The 24,677-nt window shown below is 44.5% G+C and overlaps 1 protein-coding gene across 3 annotated transcripts in view; it reads left to right on the plus strand.

Annotated features, from left to right (window-relative positions):
* Nucleotides 1-1,580: 1,580 nt before the first annotated feature.
* AHR (aryl hydrocarbon receptor) overlaps nt 1,581-24,677 on the plus strand; it is a 66,870-nt gene continuing 43,773 nt past the window's right edge. Inside the window, exons 1-2 of one of the 3 annotated variants that reach the window (XM_065051232.1) lie at nt 1,581-1,725; nt 12,395-12,582. Coding sequence is in view for 1 of the 3 variants with exons in the window: in XM_065051230.1 (XP_064907302.1) it covers nt 2,629-2,684; nt 12,395-12,582 (244 nt within the window). In the remaining 2 variants the exon portion in view is untranslated. The other 2 variants (XM_065051230.1, XM_065051231.1) reach the window with 2 other exon arrangements.

A 24,677-nucleotide genomic window follows, 5' to 3' on the forward strand; every position in this document is an offset into this window, starting at 1 on the left:
TCTTCCCAGGGAAGTGGTGGATTCACCAACATTGGATACTTTTAAGCTTGTGCTGGACCATCTTGTCTAGACTTTGCTTTGCCGAGAAAGGTTGGACCAGACTATCCTTGTGGTTCCTTCAAACTTGATATCCTCTGATTCTATGATTTCTAGTTTCAACCGTGAAATCAAAAGAAGAAAGGGGGTGGAGAAGGGAAGGTAGTAAGGCATAGTGTACAGTACTGCCCACCTTTTTTCCAGGGTGCTGGCAAGATCTTGTAAGGGGAGAAGAAAGAGTGAAAGGGAAAGCGACTGAGGAGAGACAGATGCTAGAGAACAGTTGACATCCTCTGCAAAGGTGTTTGTCCAGGAGTTTAGCAGGAGTGTGACTGCAAGGCACTGCAAGGCACTGCAAGGCACCTCCTGAGGCATATGGTTCTTTTACTATATTTTCTCAAAAATTTTGTTTGCTGAAGACATATTTTTCAAAATATCATTTGATCAGCTCCTTGAATACTAGCATCGTTAAGGTTTAGGCAAATTAATTTTAACTGCATATTGTGGCTTCAGTGTACTTTGCATCTGGGATAGCCTGGCACGCAATTAAAGCCGAGCAATTAAACTGGTAAACAAGCGCGCGTTATGCTGCCTAATCCCAGCTGCGAGCGCCCGCGGAGGGGACCCGTGCGGCGGGACGCCCGGTACCGCAGACGCCGCAGCTGCCGGCTCTGGGAGAAGCTGCTGTACTGCGGTTGGCGGTGGCCGGGCTTTGCGCAATCCCGCGTTTTTACCGCACGGTGATACCTGGACCACCGCTTATCGCCTCCGTCAGCAGAGCGGGACAGCAGGGGTTGCATAACCGGGGCTCCAGCAAGCAGCGAGGGAAGGTGCGAGCTGGCGCAGCGCTGGCAGGCCGGGCAGGCGGACACCAGCACCACGGACACTGCTCAGCCTCCCGGCGGCCGGGAATGGGCGGCTGCGGGGGGACAGACCCGCGGGGGCCGGGACTGAGCCCGCAACTGCGGCGGCTCTCGGGCGGCTGGGCTCGGCCATCCCCCGGGACGCGGGTGCGTTTGAAGGGGAGAGAAGAGAGCTCTTCCCGGCTCTCGTCTCGGCCCTGACCGCGTACAACTTGTGTTTACACAGGGCGACTCCCAGGCTCCCAAACTGAGTGTTGAGACAAAATTTATTGCGGTTATTCCGGGGGAAGAGCTCTGCTGCTGAGAAGGGAAACAGAGGAAGAAAACGGGCGGGAGAAGTGGCGGCCGGTCAGAAAGGCACCGGGGCTCTTCTTGGATGGTTTTATTTGTCAGCTGTTTGGCAGCACCTCTTACTTTTTGCGAGGCTGCTCCTTTCCTTTAAAATAAGTGTTTAGCTTAAAATGTCAGTGTAATAACTCAGGGATTAAAACCCCAATGAGATATGAACCACGTCCGCGTCCAGTAAGCCCCGTCGGTCCTCTCAGTGCTCAGCGAGTGCAACCTTGCCCCGAGGAGTTCTTTACTTTCCCAGGTGTCCTGCTGTTCTTGTCCCTGGCGGTGCCTGTCCACCTCTCCCGCCGCGGGCACTCCTACCCTGGGCTCCCTCCCACCCCTGTTTTTGGCGATCGCGTATTATTTCTGGTTTCTCTGCTGGGCGATCTCCGGCCGTGACGGCTTCAGACCAGGGGGCGCAGGAAGCAGGGGAGGCGGCAGCGCTGGGGTGGAGGGGTGACAGACACAGAGGTAGTGTCATCGTGCCACTGAGGTAGTGTTATTTTTCTTTCCAAACTGAACGCTGTGACTTCTTTTTTCCCCCGGTTATTTTTTGTTACTAGGGCTACATGGGCGCTTGGAGCTGACCTTCCTTCTCACTTTGCTGCGGGAGCCCCCTGCGCACCCCTCCCCGGCCAGCCCAGGCTCGGGCTTTTCCCCTCATCCCGAGCCGCTCTGTCGCTGTCCCCCCGGGGACGCCGGGCGGCGCCCCCCCCGCTGCCGCGCCGGTCCTCCCTCTCCTCGCGTGACCTTCTCAACATGGCGGCGCGGCCGCCCCCTCCTCCCTCCGCCCCGCCGCCGCGAGGGGCCTCCTCGGCGATGGGGCGGCGGCGGCCGTCAGCCGGGCGGGGCGGGAGGCGGCCGGGGGAGCGCGGCGGCGGCGGGAGGAGCGGGCGCGGGGCTGGGCCGGGGCGGGGCGGCCCGGCGCCGCGCACACTGACAGGCGCTCGGCCAGCAGACGGCGGCCGCGCCGGGGTGCAGAGGCCGCCGCGCACCCGCCCGCCGCCGCAAAGGGAGCCGGCCGGGAGACGGCGTCGCCTCGGCGGGGAGACGCGGGGCGAGCGGCGCTGTGGAAAGCCCCGGCCGCCCCCACACCTGTGCCCTCCGGGGGCGGCGAGTGGGTGTACCCGCCGCCGATCACCTGGGATCCCCGCCCCGTAGCGCCTCCGCCTCCTGTCCTCGCCCGGCTGGGGAAGGCGCCGCTGCTGCGAGCGGACAAGGGAGCGAGCTGCGGGCGGCCTCAGGCAGCAGGGCCGGGGCCCGCGGGCGAGGCGAGGCGAGCGCTGCGGCGCCGCTTGGGGCTCGACCCCTCTCGGCAGCCGGGGTGAGGTGGGCAGTCGGGCGGCGGCCGCCGGCTGGCGGAGCCTGCGGTGCGGGGTGCTGAAGCCGCGGCAGGATGAACCCCAATGTCACCTACGCCAGTCGCAAGCGGCGGAAACCTGTGCAGAAAATGTAAGCGGCCCTGCGGGACGGGAGGGAGAGAGGCTGGCGGGGACTGCGGAAGGGGACCGGCTCCCGGCGGCTCGCCGTCCTGCGCGCACCGCGCGGCGGAGGCCCGGCGAGGGTGGCCGGGAGAGGTGGTGCCTTGAGGTGCCGGCGGGGTTTTTATTTGTGATAGCTTTTTTCCTTTTTTTTTTTTTTTTCCTTAAGAAAAAAGAAAGAGTATCGAGGCGGGGAGGGTCGTGGCGGTGGAAGGAGGGAGCGGTGCCGGCAGCGCGGCGCAGCCGGCTGACCTAGATTGGAAGGCATCTGAGGTGACGGCTCCCGAGCGGTGGCTGCGCTCACCCCACCGGAGTGGGTCCCGCCCGTGGTGGCCGCGGCGCTCCCGCTTGCGCGCAGGGCGCTCCGCGCCGCACCGCTTCTCTCCGCGCCGCGCCGCTCCGCTACGCGCCGCGCCGCTCCGCTACGCGCCGCGCCGCACCGCACCGCTTCTCTCCGCGCCGCGCCGCCCCGCACCGCGCCGCTACGCGCCGCGCCGCTACGCGCCGCGCCGCACCGCTTCTCTCCGCGCCGCGCCGCACCGGTCCGCTACGCGCCGCGCCGCACCGCTCCGCTACGCGCCGCGCCGCGCCGCACCGGTCCGCTACGCGCCGCACCGCTCCGCTACGCGCCGCGCCGCACCGCTCCGCTACGCGCCGCGCCGCTCCGCTACGCGCCGCGCCGCACCGCTCCGCTACGCACCGCGCCGCGCCGCGCCGCACCGCTTCGCTACGCGCCGCGCCGCGCCGCACCGCTCCGCTACGCGCCGCGCCGCGCCGCACCGCTCCGCTACGCGCCGCACCGCTCCGCTACGCGCCGCGCCGCACCGCTTCGCTACGCGCCGCGCCGCGCCGCACCGCTCTGCTACGCGCCGCACCGCTCTGCTACGCGCCGCGCCGCGCCGCACCGCTCCGCTACGCGCCGCACCGCTCCGCTACGCGCCGCGCCGCACCGCTCCGCTACGCGCCGCGCCGCACCGCTTCGCTACGCGCCGCGCCGCGCCGCACCGCTCCGCTACGCGCCGCACCGCTCCGCTACGCGCCGCGCCGCACCGCTTCGCTACGCGCCGCGCCGCACCGCTCCGCTACGCGCCGCACCGCTCCGCTACGCGCCGCGCCGCACCGCTTCGCTACGCGCCGCGCCGCGCCGCACCGCTCTGCTACGCGCCGCGCCGCACCGCTCTGCTACGCGCCGCGCCGCGCCGCACCGCTCCGCTACGCGCCGCACCGCTCCGCTACGCGCCGCGCCGCACCGCTTCGCTACGCGCCGCGCCGCGCCGCACCGCTCCGCTACGCGCCGCACCGCTCCGCTACGCGCCGCACCGCTCCGCTACGCGCCGCGCCGCACCGCTCCGCTACGCGCCGCGCCGCACCGCTTCGCTACGCGCCGCGCCGCGCCGCGCCGCACCGCTCCGCTACGCGCCGCACCGCTCCGCTACGCGCCGCGCCGCACCGCTCCGCTACGCGCCGCGCCGCACCGCTCCGCTACGCGCCGCGCCGCGCCGCACCGCTCCGCTACGCGCCGCGCCGCACCGCTTCGCTACGCGCCGCGCCGCACCGCTTCGCTACGCGCCGCGCCGCACCGCTCTGCTACGCGCCGCGCCGCGCCGCACCGCTCCGCTACGCGCCGCGCCGCACCGCTCCGCTACGCGCCGCTACGCGCCGCACCGCACCGCTCCGCTACGCGCCGCACCGCTCCGCTACGCGCCGCGCCGCACCGCTCCGCTACGCGCCGCGCCGCACCGCTCCGCTACGCGCCGCGCCGCGCCGCACCGCTCCGCTACGCGCCGCACCGCTCCGCTACGCGCCGCACCGCTCCGCTACGCGCCGCGCCGCACCGCTCCGCTACGCGCCGCGCCGCACCGCTTCGCTACGCGCCGCGCCGCGCCGCGCCGCACCGCTCCGCTACGCGCCGCACCGCTCCGCTACGCGCCGCGCCGCACCGCTCCGCTACGCGCCGCGCCGCGCCGCACCGCTCCGCTACGCGCCGCGCCGCACCGCTCCGCTACGCGCCGCGCCGCGCCGCACCGCTCCGCTACGCGCCGCACCGCTCCGCTACGCGCCGCACCGCTCCGCTACGCGCCGCGCCGCACCGCTCCGCTACGCGCCGCGCCGCACCGCTTCGCTACGCGCCGCGCCGCGCCGCGCCGCACCGCTCCGCTACGCGCCGCACCGCTCCGCTACGCGCCGCGCCGCACCGCTCCGCTACGCGCCGCGCCGCGCCGCACCGCTCCGCTACGCGCCGCGCCGCACCGCTCCGCTACGCGCCGCGCCGCGCCGCACCGCTCCGCTACGCGCCGCGCCGCACCGCTTCGCTACGCGCCGCACCGCTTCGCTACGCGCCGCGCCGCACCGCTCTGCTACGCGCCGCGCCGCGCCGCACCGCTCCGCTACGCGCCGCGCCGCACCGCTCCGCTACGCGCCGCTACGCGCCGCACCGCTCCGCTACGCGCCGCTCCGCGCGGCTGCTGGGCGCTCAGGTGTCTCTGCCGGGGGCCGGAGCCGGGAAAGGCTCGTCCGATTCCCACCGTTTAGGGCTATTTTTAGCCTGTCTGGGAGGGGTGAACCAGCTTTAACTCTCCGGTATTACATTAGATGTTTTTATTTGTTCAGCTCCAAACAAACCCAAGTGCTGCACGAGGGGTCAAAAGGCTTGGGGGGCGGGGGGCGTCGGAGGTGTCTGGCCGTGGGTTGGCTTTTTCTTTATTAATTTATCATTGTGAAACTTTGGGAACAGCTTAGTGCCTGGGTAATTTCACATTACGCACCTGCTGTAGGTTTGACTCCTAGGCTTAGCATGTTTTGCTGAAAGAGTGCTCTCATGAGAGTGATTTTTTTCAAGCTAGAGGAGATGCTTAACTTGCACTTTCAACTGAAAGGAAAGAATCTGTAGGTCATGAAAAGTAGCAAAGCTAAACTACTGAGTTGCAAGAAAAATAAGCTAACCACGATGCAAATCTCAAAAAATCCCCATGTATTTCTGTGGGGCATTTCTGTTAATGTAAAATAACTACCAAGACTGTAAAAGCATTAAAGGAGAGAATGACAAATATTTAATGAAATTTAATGAATGTTATGGCTTCAGATTTGTAGCAGTCAACTGTCTTGGTGGCAAGGAAATTAGCATGACTGCTTGTTTCTTTATGGTTGGCGTTGTTAGAATGAGTGCATGTATGTAGCTGGGTTTTTACCCTGCAAACTAACACAGAAAGTCTAGAAATGTGGTTTTTAAAAAATTCCCTTGCTAGAAGATAAATTCACTATGAAAATAGCAGTGTTTGCTTTTTTGACCATTCATTTCCAAACAAAAATGTTCAGGTACCAAATTAAATTCACACTGTACAATCTGTTTTTAAGAATGAAATGAGTTGGATTTTTTTGTGAAGAAACAAAAATGTGTTGGTGCTATTTGTAGACTATTAGCTGCTAAAGGCAAATCTTAAGTTCTGACTGTGAAAGGGTGAGGTGTTCTCTCCTGCTGGTAAGTTCGCTTAATGTCTGGCTTATTAAATTCTGGTTAGTCTTGGTTAGAGGATGTGAAACTTTCTCTCTCATGTTACTCTAGTATCTACGTAAGTAATCCTCCATGTATCACCTTTTTATCTAAGTTGGCTGAGCTTCTCTGATTAGTTGAACTTGAAGCTTTTTTTATTACTAATGGAAGTCATTTATTTATTGAGGGACCTTGTCTTTTTGGACCAAAGGGAGAACTAATGTTTCTTCTTAAAATAAAAATACTCATATTAAAATAGTTTGCTCACCCAGTGGAAGTGGACGCTGATTATTAACCAGCCTTGCTTGGGTTACTAGAAATTATTTTAATCTAAGATTAGTTTATCTGTCATGTAGAATGTATTTGTTTATTTTCTGCTCATACTGGTTGCACACTTTGGTTGTTTCTTCTGTTAGACCCACCCTACAGAACATTGTTACTGGGTCAGAGGGCTCCAGTCTCTCACATAAGTAATTACAGACCATACCTTTAGGCCAAAAAAAGTGAGAGAAGCAAGAAGCTTTTGTAACTGATAGGGGGAGGGAAGATGTTCTTGCTGTTCATTAATAAAGATTTTAAACTTTATAAACAATTCCAGTGTGGTGTTTTTTGTCTTGTGGTTTGACACTAAAATGATTTTGGAATTTCCTCCCCCCAATAGAATTCTATAGAATGTTTCTGTAGACAGGTCTTCTGATATTTTATTTGCTAGGTATGTAACTCTGAATGGAACATGATATTTGGTAACCTGTGGCAATAAGTAGCTGGTTTATAGACATGGAATAAGCTATTAATATAATGCCATAGTTGCCACGGAATAAAATGAAGTATAAAAAAAATACTTCTTGCTTCAGGTGCAAACCAAACAACTCATTAAAGCCATGGTAGTAAATCAAAACCAGTTTAGGAAACTCACCCCTGCAACTCCCTGTTCTTGTTATGTGCTATGTAAAAGAATGAACTTGAGAGGGAATCTCAGGTTATTGCCTGACAGTGCTGAGTGTTGAAATGTGGGTTTTTTTTTTCTTTTTTTATTTTTTGATTCAATAAGGAATTACAGTATCACAGCTGAAAAAGAAAAGCAATCATGGGGAAACTTAATAGGCAACTGTTCCTGCAGTTAATCTTGTTATCTTGTCATCTGCCAGAAAAAAAAAAAAAAAAGCCCGCTAAACCATGTGCACTCCAATTGCATGTAATATGCTACAGAAATCACTTTCTTAAAACCTTGGAGTCTTTAAATTTCCTCCCCATTGAGCGTCTGAGCGCTGCGAGTCCCCCTGGTGGCTGCACGTCCGTGGGCCGCTTCACTCCCCATCGAAAATGGGGGAGCAAAGAGTGGCCCCTGCATCTCTTCTTTTTCTTTTAAAGTTTTGAATTCCTTTTCTCTAGTGATTATTAACTGACCTGCTGAATACTGGTATTGTGGTAGGAAGGATAAAATGCAAGTTACATGGAAGTGAGGTTTACTGAAGATAGACTAATATCAGGTGAAGGGTATTCTGTGGATGTAGATCCACCTTGTAGGTTCTATGTTTTTCTGCCTACTAGCTCTGATTTGCTTTGTTTTGCTTTTTTAGGTGATTGGATAGGAATTGTTTTGCATAACTGGGTAATTGTAATAGACAAGGAACGGGGTGGTGAGGTCTAAATGTTTCATGCTATGCAGGTACAAAGAATGTAATGGCATGTTTCTTTAGCAGAGTAAATAAGAAATTATGATACGGTTTTGGTCTGTGTAGCTTAAGTGTGTTTATCATATTAAGTAATCCAGAGAAAAATGTTTGACTGCTTGATACTTAATTATAAGTAGACAGAGTAATTTCAGAAAGCAGTGCAGAGATATTTTAAAAAATGAAACTATTTACATAGTCTTTCAAGGCAAACAAACAAGAAGTGCCAGAACAAGCTTTCAGAATGGAAGTTCATCAGAAAAGAAAAATGATCATTAGAAGATTCCTTTGTGTAAAGCAGCATCTGCCACAAACAGCAGTTTGCACCTCTTGTTTGAAATCAAGACACAGTTGTTATCATACATGGAATAAAAGTACTATGTATAAAAGATAACCTTGCTTGTCTTTGGGTACCTGCATGTTACTTGTAGACTGCTACCTAAAATTCACTGTTTAAGTTTCTTGCCTTTTTTTGGTTGGTTTTTGGTTAACGTTTCTTGCAAAAGTATCTTTTTTAGAAAAAGAACCAGCAGCAAATGCAGACAGGCAAATGCAGATAACATTGTCAGCAGATAGGAAATTCTTTTTTCCTCTGCCCAAATAATTTTAACTTTTCATCTTAAACAGTATTGAAATATGTTAAAACCGAATGTGAAACTTTAATTCTTGGTTGGTATTCTGGCTCTGTCACACTGTTCTCCTTCATACACCAAAACAACCTGAGCAAACTAAATCTCTCTTTACTACTGAGAACCAAACAGTTGCCCGGCATCAGACCAGCAGTATGCTGCCGATTGAGGTTTTTAAGTAAAAACAACTTTATTCCTTCAGCAGCCTAAATCTTTGCTGGTTTTATTGCCTGCTGAAGGAGCCGCTGGAAAGGATCTCTTGCTCCTTCAAGATAGGCTGACAAGAACTTTTGATCCAAGAGGTCAATAGTCTGTGTCATGTCTGTTGCTTCTAAAGAAATCACTCTCTGAATTTTCAGTAGTTGTAAATTTGGTGTCAGAAATAAGAGTAAGTGCTTAGGAATATTGTTTTGTTGCTAGCATAAATACAGAATTTTGGAGGATGTCACCTATTGTGGTACATGCTTAGTGGTAACCGATACATTTAATGTACCTGATCTACATTGAATTAAATAATATCCATAAGGATAACATATTTTATTGCATGGACTATTAAATATGCAATTAAAAATATAGGTAGCTGAAAAGATTAAATCCATGAGCTAGGTGAAATATGTTCTTCCTTGTGTCCTTTTTTTTAAGCAATAAAACAGTTCTGATGAACTTCTATTTAGTGGTTTGGTTTTTTTTTTTACTAAATTCATTTTTATAACATGTCACTGTATCTTTAGTGTTCTTTTTGCACATTCTTTTATTTCCTGATGTCGTTTCACACTTTGGTTTTGTTAATAGGTATCATGCCTTTCAGTGCTTGGTTTTTTTTTTTGTTTTCAGAGTTTTTGTTGTCATATTATGAACAAAATTTGTGCTTTATTTTTATTTTCTCAGTTGCTTGATTTACCTTTAAAAATACAAATTCATGTGCAAATATTGAAACTTGTTTTGTCCTTTTGATCATAATTAAGACTCAGGTACTTGTCCACTTCCCTTATAATAATTCAGTGTTGTTAATGTCTGTGAAGGCACACATGGGAAGCATGTGTAATGAAAACTTCTGATGGAGTAGTCTATTGTAGCAGACCTGTAAAAATAGTAGTCAGGTAATGTTATTATGGCAAATCCTTTAGAACTGTTAAAACAAGAATTAAGAGTGCTTGCTTGTCTCACAGCTGTTGGATGATAAGGACTGTAGCTCAGTTCAGAGTCACTGTGTGTACAGAGACCTCTGGCCTTTGATTAATTCAAATTTCCTGTGAAAGGTAAAAGATCAAGAATTGAAAGATCAGCTTAAAATCGAGCCCCTCCCTTAGTATTTTTTTTTTCTTTTAAATAAAATGCAAGCATGGTTTTAATCTTGACATAGCTTGGAACTTTCCTTGAAGATAATTTTCTGCAACACAGCTAGGGCTGTCTTTAGCATCAGGGGTTTATGTAAGTGGATGGAAAATGGTTTAGCTTGCTACTTATGCCCCCGGCATTTCCGCCCTTACTCTCTTCATCACTAAAGGATCCATTCTTATGTAACAGGCTTTAGTTGGGTGACAAAGGGGAAAATTAGGGAAAATCAGTGTTTGGTTTGGAGGGAGAGAACATGGTAAGATTTTTTTTTTCTGCAAATACCACTGTCTTACTATTCAGAAATGTTGTTTGCTACATTTAGAAAATCCTTATGCTTCAAACTAGTTAGAAGTAATAAAGAGAAATCATTAGAAAGTACAGCAAAACCAGTGAGATCTAACTAACAACATGATAACTGCACAGTTGCATATTGTTTCAACTAACTTGTCAAATTGACTATAGAAGTTTTAAACGAAGCAGAGGGCAATTGAGAAAATGGAAAAGTCTAGTATTTAGTGCTGATTTAGTTGGAAAAAATGAGTATGTTTTTGAATGGTTTTCATGGGGACCTCCACTTTTCAGAAGCAGACCTGTTTGATTTGATAGTAGTGAGCTATTCACTGATCGTTATAAATTAAAATTTGGAATTTATTGTTCTGTCTCTGCATTTATGGCAATTTAAAAGATGGCAAATATTTATGAAGTAAATTGTAATGTTTGCAGACTTTTGAACTTCAAGTAAGTTGCGGTTGTATTTCAGCTGTGTTAATCGTAGGGCTTATACAGGTAAATATTCTGCCAGGATAAGAGAAGGTGAAGGAAGCTTTACTAAGTTACTTTAATATTCACTTGGGGATATGGTGACCTGCAGGACTTGTGACTGAAGCACATATCTAAACAAATAGTTTGTCATCCATTGCAGTTGATGATGAAACTATGTTTTTTTCAAGAGAGAAAATTTTCTTTATCTTAACTCCTTGGTTTTCCCCACTTTTCCAATGTTTTCAGAATAAATGCTACTAGAAGTGTATCCTAGACAATCTTTACCCTGCAGCAAGCTTAACTTTATCCATCTGGGAGTTAAGTAGTTACTGCTGGTATGTTGTATTTCTATATGTTAACAACATTTGGCATGATAGCACCTTCAAGTTTCCAGGCTCTGCATAAGGAGCTTTAGTGCCAGGAAACAGGCAACAAGACTTAAGTGCGAGTTTTTGACAAGTGGCACTTCAATAAATAATACCTGTAAAAAAGAAGGTCTTGAATTTGAACTAGCAAGAAGTGTAACTGAAACAAAGGAAAAATGAGAGTAAAAATGTCCATTCTATCACTACTTATTTGACTGGAAATACAAGATGAAATTATTTTCCAGTATAGTTTTTGTTTAGCAGTAGCAAAAATAACTATTGGCGCTTTTGTAGTTTCTCATTGTAAAATTGATCTCAGGATGAAGCGTGGGAGCAGACTAAATGAAGCATTGAAAAAATTAACTGCTGAAGTCTATGCTCAGTGTTTTTGCGAGTGATACATCTTGCGGAGTCAACATTCCTGTGAGAGCAACACAGATTGATAACTGCGGCAGATCTCAAGTAGAACTGCAATACTAGAAAAGTGAGGATGAATCACTCTAATTACAAAACTGTTTAATATAATAAAATCTGCTATGGCTTGTGCAGATAAGTTATTTGTTTTCAGTATTGGCTGGTGATGGCTAATTGTAATTCAAATTAGTAGGGGCTTAAACCTGTTCCTAGACTTCTGCGTATGTGGGAAGGTGTGAGTATCCAAGTATCAGGGATTGGACCTTAGGGTGAATGTGAATGGAAAACAGCAAGTTTATAAAGATTTTATTAAGTAGTTCATAACAGAAAGCTTTTAAAATGGTACTTTGTAAGGTACAAAGGCATGCCTTCATCATGCCATACTCCAATTGAATGCCTTCAGCTGAGAGCCAACTTAGAAGACGAGCTCAATAGTGTTTGCTACAAAGACTTCACTGACTGGTGGGGCTGTATCTCTTGGTTTCCTGGGCAGTTTTGGATGCCTTGTTGTCTAGCATGTTACTGAAACTTTTGTTGTATTCAGTTGACAGTAGCCTGTTCCAAACATTGACAAAAATTAAGAACACCTGTGAAAAATTGCAACTGAAGTGGAGAAGCATACTGTCAACTGCATTTGTACACAAATATTACTAAAAGCTGTTGAATTTTTTGTAATATGAATGTTTGGAAGAATGCAAGTGACATTTGAGTGACAGTGTGGGAAACTTTTTATAAAGAGTGCTAAATCTCAAAGGTTTCAAATGTTCATTAGTTGTTCAAGTAACCATCGTGGCTCTAACTGCTTCATTTAGCAGTGTGTGTGTTAGGGATGGGGAGATGTAAACTATTTTAGATTAATTTTTTTTACAATGGGAAACAAAAGTCACTTGGGTAAAAACATTTTGCTTGTTAAAGTTTAAAAGACAGTTTGTAACATTAGGTTTGGCAAATATTGACCTTCATTTTGGGAAGGAACTTACATTTCTCCTGTTCATTTGTTTTTTCCACAGAGTAAAGCCATCCACAGCTGAAGGAGTCAAGTCCAATCCATCCAAGAGACACAGGGATCGCTTAAATGCGGAGTTGGACCGCTTGGCGAGCCTTCTGCCCTTCCCTCAAGATGTTATCGCCAAACTGGATAAGCTGTCAGTGCTTAGGCTGAGCGTCAGTTACCTGAGAGCCAAAAGTTTTTTTGATGGTAAGGGCTGGGAATTTATTTGTTTTTAGGCTGCTTGTAAAATTCTGTTCATGCTCTATGTTGATTTCAGCTGTTAAAGTATTTAGAACTGTTAAATTTAGTTGTATTTTAATGGAACATCCAGTTGTGTGGGCATATACAATGTAACTGTATAAAGTAAGTTTTTCCCTTTCTTGAAAACCACATATAACTACTTATATTTCACTTAAATCACCAGCCTTTGAAAATTTCACATTTGAAAGTAGTATTGCCCTTAATGAGTCTTCCAGGCCTTTTGCTTAGACTTTCAAAGCTACTGGAGATTCCCCCCCCCCACCCCCTGCTCTGAAAATTGCCTTCATAAAACCATTGTTGTTCAAATCATGTAAGATGAGTTCCCATCAGCTGTATGTTTTGCTTAATGATGCATCAAAACTGATTTGACTTTGATTTAAAGTAATTGCTTGTGCCCCTTTCTGTGGTTTATTGCAAAGGTGATATAAAAAAAAAAAGAGGCAAAGTCTTTGCTGTGTTGAAGCCCTGATTAATGCAGGGCATGAGGCATTAAGATGACAGCTAAGGTTCTCCAGTTGCGTGGACAGGTTTTCACTGGCTGCAGCCCTGGCAATGGTGATATGGCAGTGCTCAGCATCGGGCCAGCAGCACGTGTTCTCTTACACCACCTCGGAGCTGGCCAAGGAGTCCTACTCTTCTCCTTCCCTACCTGAGCTGTTGTGTAGGGTGAGGTGCCATGGCTGGCTTGATGCCTTCAAAGGCAGAAATTGTCTAGCTGTTTTATTTGCTGGAATAAAGCAGGGAGCTTGTTTTACAATATTATACTAAAGGCAGAATTACATTGATCAGCTGCAGACAAGGAATGTTGCTTACAATCGAGTTGATATTAAAGTGCAAGTTTGGTTATTTTTACTGCGTTTTTTTGACATAAAAATAACCCCTGTACTCATTAATTTAAGATTTAGTGTTTCAGCCTCTTGATGGTGGCTCCATACCATGTATGAAAGGACTGAAGAAACCTAACTGCCTAAGAAAGTGTTGCATTTTCTTACAGGAATACAGAATGTTTCTTCTCATTTATTGTGTCTAGTGGCTTCAACTTAGTAATGTTCATACATTTATATCCAGTGTTTTATTGCTTGCAGAATATATGCAAGTGTCTTGATTTCTGTGCTCATTCAGGACAATTCTTAGCATGGGACCTACTCAAGGCTAGAGTTTGGTCAAATATTTCTAGCATAGTTTTTTCAAATGAAAATATTCGCTCCCATGAAATGAAAGTGTTCTCTTGGCATATCAGTTTCATCATTGTCTTTGTGACATGTTATCTCAAGTTGACTACTGTAAAACAAATGATTTGACTTGTCTGTGCTGTTTTTGTGAATCGAAAAGGAAGTTCCAGTCTCAATGATTTTTTTTTATTTTTTTTTTTTAATAAATGATGTATGGAGTAGTAATATAAAATCTTGGTTTCTTATGCAATGGACATACTTGATTTTTGTTGTGGGGTGGGTTGTGATTTATTTATTTATTCTTCACCTCACTACCCCCCTTCAGTTTGTACTCCAAGGTCCTGTAATAAAGGGGTTTAAGCCTATCATTTCTCTATAGCTAAAGCCATGATTTTTTTTTTTTCCTATAAAGACCATACAACAGCCAGAATAGCTTGTTTCTAATTTGAACATGAAGGTAGCTTTCAGCCTTTTACAGCAGTGATGAATGTGTGTTAGTGGCAGAGAAATTATATGTGCATTTTAGGCTGCAATTTAACTATCGTGGATGCAGAGTTGAAGCAAACTTAACCTATGTTTTCAACTCAGTAACATACAATTAGGATGGTATCCACATCAGCCAGACGTATGCAGCTAATGCTACTGTACTGGACCACAGCTGTAGAATACAGAGTATTTAATTGTGTTATAATGAATTAAGTAGCAGAATTTTTATTTGATTAGTAGCAAAGGACTTTCAAAACAACAAGTGAGTGCATATACTAGGTGTGTTGCAGCAGAATATCTTTCCTGTGGTCTCCATAAAGTAAAATTTAAAAGCCTGGTAAATGTTAAAAGATAAATAACTGGAGACATTTTGAACCATGCAAATATAGGCCATCTCAGCCTTTATTAGCAGCAAAAAGGCTTCTTGCTACTTCTTCACAGGCCTTTGAACTGTAGGATTACAAATCAATTTAGTAATCACTATCTATCTGAAGGTCTTTAAAGGCTAACATCAGTGACTAAAGTGAAGATAAACAAGAATAACCAGTCTATGACTGTGACAGATCCACTATTGAAAATAACTCTTTTAATGTACTTAAATAACATGGTATATTTCAGTTAAAAATTAGCTTCCAAAAGAGAAATAACTGATTTAAAGTACAGAATTAACAACAACAAAACAAACAAAAGACCCCCCCCCAGGTTAGAGTTTCGTGGTCTGTCTATACAGTGCTCCTCACATAAATGCCATTTTGAAGGAATGTTTTATGTGGTTAAATAGATGAAGAAAGCCCTATAGAATAAATCTGATAAATGCAAGAGTGAGCACTGACTGTCACCTTGAGTGCCTGGACTGAGCCAACAGGTTCACTTTATTAACGCAGCATGCTGAAGTAAAGGGAAACGCTAAATGAATAACAGGATGCAAATGGGGGGTGTGTAAATTCCTGCGGAAAGTAAAATATAAACGTGTAATCAAATGATCTTGCTTGAAAGGAAACTCAAGTTTTTGCTGTAACAATGGCTATTTTTTCAAAGAAAACACTTGCATTTTTCCAAGTTGAAATAATCTAGAGTGGATGTCTGGTTTTTGAAGGTGGGAAGTCTGGAGAAAAAAGGAACTGTTTTATGAAAGACATCTCAAGAAGTTGCATCAATTTGAATAAGCATACCTCACTTTGACGTCTACAAGGTTTAAAAGCAAAGTGTATATAAATAAAAGGCATCTCTCCAGCTCCCAGTCATTAAAATGGTACAGAATTCTCTTCAGAGCTAAAGCCAGATGAGTTTTTCCATGGTGTTGGCTAAAATGCAGTAGACTTCTTCACACTTACCATATTTCAGGTTGTAGGAAATAGGTGTACATAGGAATACAGAATATATATATATATATATTTTTTTTTTTTTCTTCCACAACATTTAACCATCTTCCTTTCCTCTGTTGGTAACTGATTGTATTTTGTTAAGCAGTTGTTGTAGTCTGTTAGCAGTAGCCATCAAATAACTTCACTAAGTGATCCTTCTGTATTTTTACCCCTTTAGACACACCAGTTCAATGATGCTCTAGCTGTCTCTGTGGTCAGGTTAGTCTCGAGTCTACACAACATTAAAAGGCTTTCTGTATTCCTATGTCAAGCAAACCAGCATGCTCCTGTGTGTATGAATTTGACCTTAACAGTTCTGTAATCAAGAAGTTTCAGTAGTGGCTTGAAATAACGTCTCTCAAGTCTGTTTCTTTATAAAAGTCAAAGTTCCTGAATGGTGACTCAAAGCTAAGAAGTGATTTAAGGTGAAGTCACTTCTCAGCTGTGCAGTGCTATCTGCCTGTACTGAAGTGGCTTAGCAGTCCTCAAACAGGTTAAATTAAATCACTGCTGAAGTATTTATTTTGTGGGTGTGAGATAATTTCTGAAGGTGGCTTAAGGCAAACTTTGTGTTTTTGAGAGACTAGAATAAATCAGACAACTGTCTTCGGACAGTAAAGAAAGACTTTATATGTTGTCCTAGTATTATTTTACTCCGTTTTGATGCTGAGTGCCCATGGATGTGTGCATTCAGCGGTGAAAAATGCAAAGTGGAATATGGGACAACAGCTCTTTGTGTGGGCGCAGGTTAGTGTGAGTTCAGCATCTGGAGCACAACTGGACGATCATATAGGCATAGCCTGTGCTCCTTGTGCCTACTAAAAAGAAAAAGCCCTTTTGCCTCTAGCTTTGGTCTTTATATGATGAATTGATAGTAATTTAAATATTTTGCTTTAAGGAAGAATTTTTATAGTGAGTCTTCTCGGGGCTTTGTTGAAGTGGTTAGATTAAATGGGATAAAAGTAGAGTTCACGTGATTTATCACTTTTTTAATGTTGAGGACATGATTTTTCTTTTTAAAGGTATAATGAGAATTAAGGAGAGGTTTGCAGAATCAAGAATGAAGTAGCTGTATCAATACATTAGAAACAAAATTTAGCATGTTGCTTATTAATTATCCTTTCATCCATTTCACTAAGAATTCCTGTGGTTTAAAGCATGTGTTTTTTTTTCCCTCTTGCTTATTGGACAGTATTCTGCAATTACAGAGGAAAGTTTCTGCTCAAAATTAGTTTAGAATTGGTTTCTTATGTTGTATGCAAGTGATTCTGGCAAGCACAGCAATAACAAAATAATTAAGAATTTTTTCCAGTGAGTTCGTATTGCCTAATTTTGCTTTGTAATATAATTAACACACATTCTTTGGCATAACATAGCTTAAATTTGCAATGCACCCATTGTCATCACATAAAATATGTTCTTTGATATAGTGTATTTTTCTTGTGATGCCTGATGTTCTATCGTACTGTGTATTGCAGAGAACAGACTGCACATGGTTCCTGCTCTGGGAAGTACTGCTTAAGATAAGATGTACAGATGGGAAAGACAAGCAAAGTGGGAGACAATGTATTTATTCTGTCACATTGAAAAGGGCTGCAACATACCTATGGTTCAGTGGACATAGGTAGCCTTTCTGCTCAGTGTTGGGTGCTGGTCTGAAAGTACAAAACTCAACCCATGAAGGCCAGGATAATACTGCAGATCTGGCCTGACTTGCTTTTATTTCAGACTGTTGCTTTATTTATCTGCCTTGCTTGTCTCATGCAGCTCTCCTCATGTATTTTTTGGAAGGGGGACTTCCCTTTCATGTCACCCTCTTTTGCTGCTGCTCTTGCTGCCGCCTCAGGAAAAGCCCAAGCCCTCCAGGGTAGAGCTGTGGAGTTGGGCTGCGCTTACTGCTTTCAGGTGTTTATGTTGCCATATAGGAGTTTACTGTTGCAAGCAGGTTCTAGTAGGCTTGGCTGGCCTTGCTTGATTCATTACTCTGTCCTGAGCCATTTTTGTATTCCCAATGTGGAAAAAAACCCCATAGTCTGAAGGAGATTGTTTGTGGCTTTTTTAGAACAACATCTGAATTTCATGGAAATAAGTTAAATGTAGCATACACCACATCTCTCTTTTTCACATTTTTGAATGAACTGTTTTGAATCTTGTCTGAGAATGGGAGGGGAAAAAAATGAAAAAGAAAAACTGAAACAAATCAACTGTCTCTTTGTAATGTCTTTCCCACTGGCCCCAATCCAAAATCATTACAAAAGATGAACCTTGGAATTGCATTTTATTTCAGTATCAAACTATCGTACTGTTCAAGTTATTTCCTGATCCATTTTCCCCTCCACCCCCAATCCCCTGAGATTCATACTGACCATTTGTGGCTGTTCTGCTACAGGCTATTTTAGCCTGTATTTTTACATTACAGAGTGTAAGTAGGGATTTAGGCTTTGAAGTGCTAAATTCTGATTCTCAAAAATGATAATTGGAGCCACGTAGCTGTGACATCATCCTAAATCTCAAAATGTGTATGTTTTCATTGTTAGATGCTCATTCTTAGCTTGCTCAGAAACATTTTACTTTTAGGAGTACTGTGTTTCTATGTACATCGTGCAGCTAGGCAGCTCTGTACCCCTATGGACTGATATAAGTGACGTTTAATATACCCCAAACTGAACATTCTAGGATTGAATATTCTGTTTCTGTCACAAAGTAAAATCTTAATATGGCAATATATTTCGAAGATAAAGAGGGGAAGCCAGGTACAAATACAAATAGTTACTGTATCCTTTATATTTTCCTGTTGCACTAGTTTTAATATTTCAGTGATTAATGTTAATCATTGCTACAATTACCTTTGCAAGGAAGAGAAATAAAGGTTATCTCTTGTCTGCCCTATATGTATCATTTTATCAAAAGTATATGGAATGTCAGTGTAGGAGCCTCTTATGTTCCCCAAAGCTGTTGTAAAATTTCTTGAAAGCCCTGTCCCACTATGCAGAGCATTTGTCTTTGCTTTATAGCCCTTGTTACTAGTGAGATTAGCTTTAAGCATACTGTTCTGGGCTTTGCTCTGCATACCTGTTGCAGTGAATAGTCTCTTGTTTGCAAAAAGAGAGCCTAAAATATAATTTATTGTATGCTAACCGTGTAAGTGTGCTGGAGTTTTACATTGTTAGGATTAGTATGAAATTCAAACCCACAACAGGCAGCAAAATAAAAAGCCTGGCTTTGGGAGGTACTGCTGGTTCTGTGACGCTGTGTGTTCCAAATCTTGTAGTCTTTGTTTGCATTTTTCTTACTATGCTGTAGTATCTAAAGATAATGAGCTTTGGGACTTTTTGTTGTACAAACAATATCAATTGTTGATCCCTCCTCCAAAGACAGTTTGACTGGAGAAATATAGTTAGAGGTATCACCAGGATCTCAACATCTGTCTTCCGTGGGCTTTGTGATTCATCCATTTGAATTTGTGCAAGCATAGTTTGCTTGACTATGACCTTAAAAATGTCCTGGTAATTTAAGACTTCAGCATGAATACACTTTAAAAATGTGTACAAATAATCTGTTAATACTGGAGTAGCTTTTAATGCTGTGTCTGCCTTTATGACTCAGCAGTTTTCCTCCTGTGTGTGCTTGTTGATGGGAGAAATACCTTGACTTTTCCTGTTTGACTTTATCTGTTTTCTGATAAGGAAATAAGACTTGCCTGTATGACTAAGCTCTGTAGATGTTTACAGTTCTAGGTTATAACACTGTTTATTTTTTCTGAGTAAACAAAAACTTTTAGCTCTGTTAAAACAGTTTCTGCTCCATACATGCTTTGGTAGAGCACTAAGTCGTTAAAGAATTATTCCTTTGTGAATCATTTTGGCAACCTGGCTAGATAGCCAGAAGTTAATTCCAGTTACCAGAGCTCAGTTGCTGTAATGGATAAATTTATAATTTCTTTTTAAGATAATCTGAAAAAAAAGTAAAATTAAAAAAAAAAATTCAGAAGTGCTCTTCGAAGTTTCACATGATGTTTAATACCTTTATCAATGATGTAGGTGAGGGGATTGAGTGCATCCTCACCAAGTTTGCAGATGACACCAAGCTGGGTGGGAGTGTTGATCTGCTGGAGGGTAGGAAGGCCATACAGAAGCATCTGGACCAGCTGGATTGATGGGCTGAGGCCAATTGTACAAGGTTCAACAAGGCCAAGTGCTGGGTCCTGCACTTGAGTCATGACAACCCCATGCAACACGTCAGACTTCAGAAAGAGTGACTGGGAAAACTACCTGGCAAAAAGGGCAAGTTCTATGAGGAGCAGTTGAGGGAACTGGAGAAAAGGAGGCTGAGGGGAGACCTTAGCGCTGTCTACAACTACCTGAAAGGAGATTGTAGCACGGAGGGTGTTGGTCTTTTCTCTGAAGTAACAGTGATAGGACAAGAGGAAATGGCCTCAAGTTGTGTCAGGGGAGGTTTAGATTGGATATTAGGAAAAATTTATTCACTGAAAGGGTTGTCAGGCATCGGAACAGGCTGCCCAGGGAAGTGGAGGTCTTTAAAAGATGTGTAGCTGTGGGGCTTGGGGACATGGTTTAGTGGTGGACTTGGCAGTGCTAGGTGAACAGTTGGACTTCATGATCGTAACAGTCTTTTCCACCCTAAATGATTCTGTGATTCTATGTATTGATGCTTCCCGGGAGAAGCCTCCCAGGTGTTCCTTTACCTCAGTGCAGTGGTGGACTGTCCACACTCCATGTTTTAACAAGGCGTTATGTTAATGATAAAACTTACCATGGTTAGAAACTTGAATGGAGTGAACTGTAAGAACCGAACAGAGTGATCTGAAACTGCCTTAAGAAAATGTAGGCTTGCTGTTTGCCAGCTGTTAACATTAAAGGGGAAACAGAAATAGGAATTAGTTGCCTTCAGTGATGCATACTAAACTCTGTTTTTAATTGAACAAAGAGATGCTCATTTTTTTCCACTGAATAAGTGCTTCTTGAAATTCAACTCATGTGCCTTTTGAATTGCTTAGTACTGCACACTTTATGCGTGGCATCATATAATATTCTAATGCACCTAAAGACAGATATATTTAGCCCCTCAAGACAAATTCTAGCTGATTACATAAAGTATGAATTTACTGGAGCAAGTCCGTGGCCTGGGTGGTCAAATATTCTAACTCCTCTATCAGGCTTCATTGTCACTTATTCAGTGGTTCAGTTCCCGTGGTACTTGGTATTAACTTATCGTTTCTACAAATTGAAAGCATAACAAATGGATGATGATTTTTAAACAATATGTAATTTCTGATTAACTTTATGCATATAAACTTTATGCATTGTTCTAATGTATGGAAAAAAATAAGTTATAAGAAAAGAAAACTCCGTTTTAGGAACCAAGGTTCAAAAAACCAAAAAATATGATATGTGGGTGCCTCTGTGCATGTATACTCAGCTTCTCATAGGTCTCATTCCACAAGGAGGTCAATCTCTTCATGTTCTCTTTTGACTTTTCATCCCTCACCTCAAAAAAAAGTAGCAAGCTTTTTTCTTATCTTTTTGTGCCTAAAGCAGTATGACATAGGTCTGATGGTAAGTTACAAGCATGCACCTCTCGCTGACTTTCTGTAGAAGCAAGTAAGAGGTACCCAGACAACAACTGAATGGGAAATGCCTCGGAAGAGAACCGGGTGTGCCGGGGTATGGTTTTGATGATTCAGCAGGTGACTGTCATCTCTGTGATAGTTCTAGAACAAGAGTTCATTGCCTCTAAGCCTTGAGATGAAACCGCAAGCAGTGTATGGTTTGGTATGTGGTTGTTAAGCTTCAAAACCCAAGTGAGAGTTGGCAAATTTGAACAACTGCATGTTTCCTGATATTTACTTTTCTGTTTTAAAGTAAATAAATAAAGCAAAAGTAAAGTTACATTCCCTATGTGTGTTTTGAAAAAAAAATAATACTGAAATCCTGAACTATTACTGAACTTCTGGCATCAGGTGACTAGGTACAACTGGCTAGCTATAAAAGCACTGTACACTAATTCCTGTTCTGCTGGGTTATAGTTATGTCATGTACAGTCATTCTTCAGGGTTGTTTTTTTCTGAACTCCAGCAAGCTTGCTGCTGATGCAGAACTGGGAGGAGTGGCTGATAAGCCAGAAGGCTGTGCTGCCATTCAGTGAGACCTGGACAGGCTGGAGAGTTGAGTGGAGGGAAACCTAATGAAGTGCAACAAGGGCAAGTGAAGGGTCCCTCACCTGGGGAGGAATAACCCCAGGCACCAGTACAGGTTGGAGGCAGACCTGCTGGAAAGCAGCACTGCAGAGAAGGACCTGGGACTCCTGGTGGATGAGTTAACCATGAGTCAGCAATGTGCCCTTGTGGTGAAGAAGGTCAGTGGTATCCTGGGGTGCATTAGGAAGGGTGTGACCAGCCAGGAGGTTATCTTCCCCTTCTGCACTGCCTTGGTGAGGCCACATCTGGAGTACTGCATCCAGTTCTGGGCTCCCCAGTTCAATAAAGACAAGGAACAATTGGAGAGAGTCCAGTGGAGAGCTACAAAGATGACAAGGGGACCTGGAGAAGAGAAGATTAAGAGGGGATGTTATCAGTCCTAAGTCTTAAGGGCAGCTGTCCAGAGGATGGGGCCATACCCTTTTCAGTGGTGCCCAACAGAAGGTTAAGGGATGATGGGCACAGACTGAAACAAAGTTCCATCTGAATATGAGAAGAAACTTCTTTGCTTCAAGGGTGCCAGAGCACTGGAACAGCCTGCACAGAGAGATTGTGGAGTCTCCTTCTCTGGAGACATTCAAAACCTGCCAGGCTGTGATTGTGTGCAGCCTGTTCTAGGTGAATGTGCTTTATCAGGGGAGTTGGACTAGATGATCTCCAGAGGTCCCTTCCAACCCCGACAATTTTGTGATTCTCTAATTTTAAGTTGAGGAGAATTACCACTGATGTATTAGAAGCTCAGAAATTCCCAAAAAGCATTTATTAATAGATACCATTGACCTTTCTCAGGCCAGGAATAATAAGCTCTTCCTGATCCTGCACTTCATGGTACTGTAAAATTCTGTATTCTTCCTGCTCCTCAAAAATGGCTGCTTGCTGTTCAGCTCCCATGTAACTCTCATTCTGTCTCCCTTTTAATTTCCTCCAGTCTGAGAGCCTGATGGAGATATTCTGAGCAAGAAGCACAGAGATGCTTGTAGGCTTTAAGGGAATGAGCTTTTATTGCCTAGTGGTTGCAACAGTTTCTGATTCTTTCCTTTTTTTTTTTTTTTTTTCAATTTCCTCATCTTCCTCTTTTCCTCCTTTGCTTTTTCCCCTCAACTCCTCAACTCAGGAGCAGTGGCCTCTGAAGCCTACACGTGAAGTAGCTTCGAAGTGTCCTGTATAGCACAACTTGGGAATATCTACATTAGGTAGTGCAAGTGTTTGTTTGCACGAAGATTTAAGTCTTCCAAATACAATGACTGAAGTCTCATTTTTGGAGGTAGGCACATGTTTACTTAGTATGGTGTTTCTGGAGTGATTTATTAGCATGCTGTGAACCAAGTTCAGCATCACTCAGTCACTTAAGAAAAAAATATACAACTTGCTTGTTGGTTTTTCCTTCTACTTAAGAAAACAGCACTGTGTTAAGTACCACTTTGTGGCAATTGAAGATATGTCCCCTATTTAAGGGAGACTACTGCATAAACACTTAACGTTTAACACTTGATAATGCTGTTACTCTTTTTTAATTTAAAAAGCAACATTAAAAAGGATAAGAACATATAAAGAAACTGTCCTTTGCAGAAGTTAAGTTGTTTTTAATCCATGTTGTGAGCAATTCAATGGTGTATAATGTTTTTCCAGATCTTTAAGAGGAGATTTTAATTTTTTTTTTTTTTTTTAATCTTTTAATGGTCTTAAGAGAAACACCAATCTGCTTCAACAAACAGTTCAGGGCTTGCTGAGATGCATTTTGGCAATGGGTAAAAAGAAGGTATCCTATGAAAGTTGAGGGAAATTTCATACATAATCTGATTAAATTTCAAGTTCTTGCGTTATGTGAATGTTTTAAAACTGGTTTTTACACCTTTATCTTATATACGTTAGGTAAATCTTGTAAAATATAATGTATTTAAATTGCTTTTAAAACCAGGACGTGTCTTTCTCCAGTGTCATAACTTAAGCCATGTTTAAGCATGTCATAGCTCTACATGGGTCTGATATTATAGAGAAAATTCAATTACCTTGCAACTTACATTCCACAAAGCATTTTGCTCTAAGCATGCAGCAGACATTTTTGATATAAACCAGCAGGGTTGATTAACATCATCTGCTGTGTAATGAACTTGGAGGACTAGAATATTATGCAAGGTATTGAAAATGGAATTAGTAATACAGATGTGAAAAAAACCTAATAACTTCTGGCCATGATTTTTCTTTAGTTGCTAATACAACTTTACTGTTTGGTAGCAGTAAGTTTTATAGATGGTAGAAATTTTATAGATGGTAGCAGCTGTGACTTCAAGAGCAGGATTCAGCCAACAGTTTGTAGATTTGTTGGTATGGGAGGAGAAAATAGGCAGTAAGAGCTCATGTATTAAACTGTTGATGTTTATGCTAGCTATCCATTGTAATGAGTCTAGCACTAGAATGTTGTGGTATTTTCAGACCTGTAACATTTCTGGTACCTCAAAAATCTGTCAATAAATTTTTGAGGATAAGCCTCTGACATTATACGATTTGTATATTTGAGCTGAATTAGATAAAATTCAGCAGAACACTATCAACACACTTTCCAACTGCATTTGTATATTCTGAAAATGTTTTTAAACCAACACTTAAATTTCAGAATCCAAGAGCAAAATAGGCATTTGCTTCTATCAAACCATACCAGAAGAAAAGGTTATTATGCAGTTTCAGTTCATTATAAGTTATGGTGTTTCTGTTGCTGTTGGAATGTTTTTGCATTTGTGATGCAGAAAGAAACACTGAGAAAATGATTTTTTTAAAAATGTAGCTAATTGCTGGGACTTCTGA

The sequence above is a fragment of the Columba livia genome, chromosome 2, assembly GCF_036013475.1.
Source record: "Columba livia isolate bColLiv1 breed racing homer chromosome 2, bColLiv1.pat.W.v2, whole genome shotgun sequence".
Taxonomy (NCBI): Eukaryota; Metazoa; Chordata; class Aves; order Columbiformes; family Columbidae; genus Columba; species Columba livia.